The following is a 7925-nucleotide window of genomic DNA, read 5'->3' on the forward strand; positions in this document are numbered from 1 at the left end:
TGGTTCTTGAGTCTGAACCTTGCATAGGGCTCTCTGCTGTCAGTACATCGCCTGCTTAGGATCCTCTGTCCTCCCCCCGCCCCTCCCCCACTTTCTCTCTCCCTCTCAAAATAAATAAAAACTTAAAAAAGGGAAGTGTTATATTCCCAGTAAGTGTGAATTTATCATAAATTGTATTTAGAAGCAGAGCAGGGGAGGGTGGGGAGGCCTGGGTGGCTCAGTAGGTTGGGTGTCTGACTTCGGCTCAGATCATGATCTCACGGTTCATGGGTTCGAGCCCTGCACTGGGCTCTGTGCTGACAGCTCAGAGCCTGGAGCCTGCTTAGGATTCTGTGTCTCTCTCTTTCTGCCCCTCCCCCACTCACACTCTGTCTGTCTCCGTCTCTCAAAAATACATAAATGTGAAAACATTAAAAAAAAAAAAGCAGAGGGGTGCAGAGGGGTGCCTAGGTGGTTCAGTCAGTTAAGTGTCAGACTCCTGATTTCAGCTCAAGTCATGATCTTATAGATAGTGAGTTGGAGCCTCATGCTGTCAGCACAGAGACTGCTTGGAATTCTCTCTCTCCCTCTTTCCCGCCGCCCCTTCCCCACTTGTGCTTTCTTGCTCTCAAAATAAATTAATTAAATTAAAAAATAAATAAATACAAATAGCAAAAATAAAGGAAGAAAGAATTTTTAAAAATTTTTAAGAGAAAAAGTAAAACCTACATTATGCATTGGAAGCCTTATGTAATAGTTTCTAATTATATAAAAACTATAGCAAATTCACCTAGGAAGGTGAACACTTTCAATTAGCTCACAACGACTTCAAGAATCATCACAGGGAAACTAAAACACATGGGATTATAAATGTAGGTCTCAAAACGAGAACTCTGGAAAGTGGCAGAATATGCCTGGTTTCCATTCAAAGATCAGGACCCCCCCCCCCCCAAAACAAAGTTTGACTTACCACAACTACAGTTACAGCTTGACTAATGTCATGTCCCAAAAGGTCAGCCCAAAGTTACTGAAACCCACTATGCAAAGCACTATAAATCTGAAAAAACCTACAAAGTGACTTAGTAAGAATCAAAGCAATTAATTTCATTTATTGCAACTATATACAAGACAATCCACCGATCTGTTCACGCTGTTGCCAGTTTTTGCTTTTTGCTTTAGGAAACATACCATTTATTACAGAAACTTCTCCAAATCAAGGAAAACTTCCCCCCCCCCCTCAAAATTTAAGCACTCTATAAGGCTGTGCAAAATTAAAACGTTTCAGATACCAGTCTGAAAATCAGCCTTCAGGTCTGATGATGAAAATCATTTAAGCGTATGCCACTGATGCTAACCCAATATACCAAATTCTGGATCCAAGCACAAAATACTGTAAAATTTCCCGCTGACAGTTTGAGAAAGTACCACAAGAACAGATCTTTAAATATGCATCATCCACTCCCAGAATTCATCATCTGACTGGATGCAGTTTTAAAGTGCTTTTGAAAACTTTCTTTTCTAGGCAATAAGTTACATCTTAGCAACATGACTATTCACTTATAATGTCTACTTCGTTTTTCAAAGTCTATCTACCTAAGGGTACTCTCACTCCAAGACGCACATTTTGCCCTGACAAAATACAACTTTGTAATGGTGTCTTCTTATCGAAAACACCAGGAAGTCACCGGCAAAGACGGGTGTACGAGGAAGGCGGCATCTCGAGCAAGAAAGGCGGTCATCACCTCGGCGAGAAGGGCCTGGGTGAGGGCGGGGGGACGCAGAGAACAGATACACTGGCAGCAGGTGCGAGGATCTGGCAAGGGGACAGTCGCCGCAGGTTTCGGACCGACAAGGGGATGTTGTCCATTGGACAACTAGAGTCCGCCAACCTTACCTCGGGGGTCCGCTCGGGCGGCTTCTTCTTCAGCGCCTGCCTAGCGCCGGGGTCCACGGGCGAGTTCATGGCCGCTGCCCCGGCCCCCGTGCTCCCCGCCTGGCCTTAGTAGCCCACGAGACAGCACATTCACCTTAGGTAGGGGGTCTACACCCTCCAACCCCGAGGTAGAGAACTCCGGACGGCCCCGGGGTCAGCGCTCAAGCAAACAAGCCTTCGCAACGCCCGCCCAGGGCCTCAGCCCACGCGCGACTGGCCAGAGGGAAGCCCACACGGGGGCGGAAGGGGGGATATTGCGCATGCGCAAGACGGGCGAGCACGCAAACGGGCGCCCAAGGGCGTGTCTCCGGGGTGACGTAAAAACTGGGGTGGTGCATTAGGACTCTTCCGGCTCTTCGTGAGATTTGAAGAAGCGTCGCGAGATCTCACCTAAACCGGCCACAGGATCCGCCTCGGATTTGCGGTTTCGGCCGTTTCAACTTCCGGCTCAGGGGCCGGAAATGCGTTATGACGGACTAAAAAGAAGTTTCCTGTTGGGGCAGAACGGTGGGGTAAGCGTTCTAGGTAGGGGGTTCAGTTTGTGCCCAAATCCGGAAGCTCAGGGCGTGGCCAGGCCCGGGCCAAACTTCAGTTCTGCAACTCCGACGCCCCTCCCTCGGACAAAGTGCAGACTTCGCCGCTACCGTTTAGCGAGCAAGGAAGTTCATTCCCTCTCTTCTTTACATTTGTTGAAATAAAACGAATCTCCTGTGGAAGGAACCCTCCAGGAAGTACTTGCTTGCCCTGTCTTTTACGGACGTACTGAGATCGGGACAGAGAAATCAAAAGCCTCGCGACCTTGAGCCTCAGAGGTTGGCAGGCGCTGATGGCGCGGCCCGCTCAAGTTAATGCCGGTTCGAGAAGTCGAGTCTGTACTGTATTCACATAACGAGTGCCCAAGGCAGCCGTCCCTCAACTCAGCCTTTTCCTCAGGCGGGTAGGGTTTAGGGTCGTCAGGACTTGAAGTCACCAGTTTCGCACTACATTTTACATGCCAGCCTGTTCCCCAACAGTGAGAATACAACACATTTCCATTTACAAACTACGGGTCTCTTGGTAAGAAAAACAGACCAAACTTCATAATAGCCAGGCACCCGCAGGTGATGTTTTCACTGTGAAACGACTGATAGAATTCCAGAATCCATCGTTCCAGGACAGTATTTTTCATGGCTGTCTTTTTAGCGCACAGATGGGCCGCACTGGTCTCAAAATGCGTCACTTTGTAGCCATCATAGGCATACTCCTTTTTACTGAATTTGAAGCCTTTTGAGGTCTATACCACATCTACATACATCTTCGTATTTCTCACAGCAATTAGCACAGTTCACTAATTAACTCGAAGTGATTTAGGATTATGTTATTCACTCTTTTAATGACGTAGTAAGAATTAAAATTATATTTTAGAACAACAGAAAGTAAAGAATTCAGGCTGCAACATTTACCTTATCTGGGATCTGGTAATGATGGCTGTTAATAATAGTTTTGTTTCCCGTTGGTCGCTGGGCTTGCCCAAACTTGAAGTTTACAACATAATATTAGCACATTTCTTTTTTGAGTATAGGTCAAAAACCTTACCAGGGAAATTGTGGCTCAGCCATTCTGGAGATAAATTGTGGAGAGATCACAAGGAATTGCAGTGACCCATTTTCGACATTTTTTGTGCGTATAAACAACCTCTCAAAGTCTGCCTAGGATCATAAAGGTTTAGCCCTTCCATTATTCAAGGATCAGTTTTTAGGGCCACTTAAGTATTTTGAAAGAAGGTAGAGGAATTAAAGCATGATGACCATGAGCTTGGACTTTAGGGACAAACACTGAATGTGTGTCTTTAATAGGCCATTTCTATTTGAATCACTTGGTGAAGTTACTTAGTATCTCTGAACTTCAGTTCCCTTATCTGTAAAATGAGAATAGTAAAGGACCCCATTGCTTTGGGATTCTCAAGATTATATGAGATAATTCATGTGAAGTACTTAGGATGTTGCCTGCATAATGCAAGCACTTTGTTATTCCTATTACTTCACCTCTGAAAAGTGATTAAAGCAGAACTTCGAGTTTGAAGAACTGGAAAGTTTTTAATGCCTAATTTTTTTTCTTTAATAACTTTCAAACAGGGGCACCTGGGTGGCTCAGTTGGTTAAGCGTGTAACTTCGGCCCAGGTCATGGTCTCGCAGTTTGTGAGTTCGAGCCCCATGTGGGGCTCTATGCTGATAGCTCAGGGCCTGGAGCCTGCTGTGGATTCTCTGTCTCCCTTCTCTCTCTACCCCTTCCCCACTCGCACTCTATATCCGTCTCTTAAAAATAAACATTAAACATTAAAAAAAAAATAACTTTCAGAAACACACTGAGGTATTCATGAAGATGTGGAACAAGAAGAACTCTCACAAACTGCAGATTAAGTGTTAACTGGAAAACTGCTTTGGCAAAAAAATTATGTAGTAAAGCTGAAACATACCCTTTGACAATCCTTGATGTATGTCCTGAAGAATACCCATGTACACCAGAAAAGATGAACAAAAATGTTCATTGTTCATATTAGCCAAAAACTAAAAAATAACACGTCCATCAATAAGAGAATGGGTATATTGTGGTATATGCATTCAGTAGCATATCGACTGCATAATACATGGATGAATCACCAGCAGAGTGTTGAGCGGGAAAAAAGCAAACCACAAAATATCAAGTATAATTATATGCTTGTTCAAACACAAGCAAAATTAAATTATATCGCATAGGGATGCAAAGACAGATAAAATTATAAAGAAAAAGGGAGATGATGTTCACAAAAGCCAGGTTGGTAGTTAGAAAAATAAGAAAGAGGAGTATATCAGGACAGGGCACGTGGAGGGTTACTAAAAATGATTTACTTCTTGACCTAAGTGATGGTTACATTAGTGTATATTCATTTTTCTGTATATAATATTTCATGAAAAAATGAATTAACTATACAAAATAACTTACTTTTAGGCTTTACCATAAGACAACAACAGTGAAAACAATAATGTTCATGGTAGCTATACAAATCGAAATTAAAGCACTTTTTTTTTAAGTTTATTTGAGAGACAGAGTGTATGTGCCTGTGCACAAATGGGGGTGGGGGGCAGAGAGAGATGGACAGGGAGGGAATCCCAAGCAGGCTCCTTGCTGTCAGCACAGAGCCCAAAAACCATAAGATCATGACCTGAGCCGAGTCAGATGCATAACGGACTGAAGCACCCAGGCACCCCACACACATTTTCAAAATCTATCTTGTCCTTACCATCTTTTATGTTCTGGTATGCTGAAAAAAGTGAATTGACACTGAAAGCTCTAATAGCTACTTTCAGAGAAAAGGCCACCTTTGGGATGGGATTCACCAGTACTACCTGGTAGATACCAGGTAGGAAAGGAACCATAATAGTTCTGAATACAAACAGTTTACTAACTCCTAGGAAAAACAAAACATGGTTAAATCTTAAAAAGAAAAAATGGCTTAACTCCTTACCCTACCTTATTTTTCTCCATTGTACTTACCACAACCTGACACCATATTTTCGTCTATCTCTTCCACTGGTGGGAAATATGTAAACTCCATGAGAACACAGAAGAAGGTTTGTGTTATTTATTGGCATATCACTGGCATCCAGACTTGTGCCCAGCACATAATAAGTGCTCAATCAGTGTTTGTTGAATGAATAAATGAAACTACCTAAGGACTAAGTAATTAAGAGGGGATTTTGCTATAAAAAAAGATAGGCACTTGATTGCTCTCCAATGGCAAAGAAAGTTCTGGCTAAGCAAATGCTTTAGGCAAAACCAAATCCTAATTAGGCAGACATACTCATAATGTCTGTCTTTCCAAAATAATAGCAAACCAACAAAAACATGCAAGTAAAAAGCCCTGTTTTTAATAGCACCTAGAATAAAGTAAAGAATTGAGGTTTGGTATATGCTGGGAGTCTGAGTCACTATGAAAAAGTAGAGCATTTTCTGGCCCAAATCTTTAAGTAAGGTCAATTACGGTTATTAAATCAGGACCTGAGGGTGAGGTCTAGGAATTGATATTTCTCAAAAGCTACATAGGTATTTCTAATATGTGACCAGGTTTGAAAACTACTTGAAACTAACTCAGGTTCTGGACTAGTCTGACCCAACTAATTCCAGACCTTTCATGCAGTGAATGATACTGACCTGTAAGTGCTGGACTAAATGTGCGACACAAAAGTGGCATCACAAGTTTCTTGAGAAAATAATATCGCCCTTATACTTAACACATTTCAACAGTGTTACTCCCCTGAAGACTATTTAGGTAACACTGCCTTTACCAAGAATCTGAATTTGAGCATTGAGGTGTATACATCTATTTTTGGACTGCCCTTGTTAAAACAGTCACTTGGAAAAATGGAAGCTCAAGCCTCTTCAACTTAATACTCTCCTTAGAGTAAATACAGGCTTATCTTATCTGTTGGAGGTCTGATCAGTGTTAACCCAGAGACTGCAATCTGATGAAGGGATCAGACTAGGCTCATACTTTCACCAGAGAGTCCCTTTAAAAAGAACTAGAAGGGACCAAGTCTCAGGAGGTAGCATATGCTTTAAGACCACCAAAGTTCTCCTGACAAATAATGAATGAATACTTCACATATTCTTTAAAAACATCTTTAGGGCTGCTTATAGTTTTTTGTTTTTTGTTTTTTTTTTTTAAGGGGAGTCTCAAATGTTAAACCTGGAACAAACATGACCAAGTCCATGGTCTGCACTCCAAAGCAAGGATAAGCAGCTCTATACTCTCCAACCTCTGCCTTTCTATCTAAGTCCTTCCTACTCAGAACTACAATACCCCAGCTCCCATTGTACCTTCAACTCACTTTGGTCTTGTTTGCCATCCAACTCCTACATTCTACATTGGCAAAGACAAAGAAATACCAAATAATTTTTTACAATACATTTGTCACCACATAGTAGTTGGAAACCATTCTCGTCTGAGAAACAAAACAAACCCTCAAAGACTACACGATCTCAGATGAAATTCTGTATTTTCAGATTCTTATTACCAAAACCATTCCTCTACACTTGTCAGAAATGTTACAAGATATCACTTATATACAGGAACAGCACATATAGACACAGGTACCAATTATAAACTTTTAAAATATCTGACGGATGATACCCAAATACTTGATACTTCCTCTCTGCTTTAAAATAGTGCACTTATTTTCTTTGGTCAAATTTAAGAGTCATATATATAAAATGATATGAAAACAGATCTAATCCTATCTCCTGGCATAACTCTGCCCAAATCGACCAGCCTGAGTAAGATAAGGTAGCATCTCAACAGCTTACTCAGGGCTTAATCACTACCGCAAAGCAAGCACTCTGGATTGATGGAAGAGCTTACTTACCCTATAATGCAGATGAAGAGGATAGACTTGCTCAGAGCCAACATGCACAATCAGTGAACGAATCAGAATAAAAATCCAAACCAACTGGCGAATTTTTTGTTTAATTATAAGGCCAATGGTACTTTGTATTGAATACATGTTCTTAACAGGTTTACATGGATTCTTCTAGGTTTTAAATGATGTTTAGTTTGTTTTCAAAAAGAAGAAGATTTTCTATCTGTCATCATGAGGAACAGGTCAAATGTAACATTATACCAGTATATTTTTTGTGGCTAGGTTTTTATTCACAAGAACATATGTTAAATTCTCCCCCAAAGAGCTGGGTGCCATACAGGGGAGACTGGACAGAATACCTTATAACGCAGCAGCCAAGAATTATTGACCATGTGGGGTGTGCCGTGCACTGAGATAAATTTTTGACGTTCACTATTTCACTTGATCCACACAACCATATTAGGAAGCAGATTCTACTATATACCAATAAAGAAATTTAGGATTAAAGGAGGACATAATGAACATGGTCATATATGTAGAAGTGCCACACTTGTGAAAAGAATCCAAGTGAGGTGACATCGGAGTCTATGATGTTACATACACCTTATTAACACATGAAAGAGACTAACATCATCCA

At 41.5% G+C, this 7925-nt stretch overlaps 1 protein-coding gene across 5 annotated transcripts in view; it reads right to left on the reverse strand.

Moving 5' to 3' along the window:
* The window catches only part of RAPGEF6 (Rap guanine nucleotide exchange factor 6), a 183782-nt gene extending 181615 nt beyond the window's left edge, over positions 1–2167 (reverse strand). For 4 of the 5 annotated variants that reach the window (XM_007087786.3, XM_007087787.3, XM_007087785.3 and 1 more), the window contains exon 1: positions 1874–2166. In XM_007087786.3, coding sequence (XP_007087848.1) covers positions 1874–1942 — 69 coding nt within the window. In that variant the 5' untranslated portion in view covers positions 1943–2166. Of the gene's footprint in view, positions 1–1873 lie in introns of all 5 variants that reach the window. The other variant, XM_042983427.1, reaches the window with a different exon arrangement.
* Between the last annotated feature and the right edge of the window lie 5758 nt (positions 2168–7925).

This window comes from Panthera tigris, chromosome A1, assembly GCF_018350195.1.
Source record: "Panthera tigris isolate Pti1 chromosome A1, P.tigris_Pti1_mat1.1, whole genome shotgun sequence".
Classification (NCBI taxonomy): Eukaryota; Metazoa; Chordata; class Mammalia; order Carnivora; family Felidae; genus Panthera; species Panthera tigris.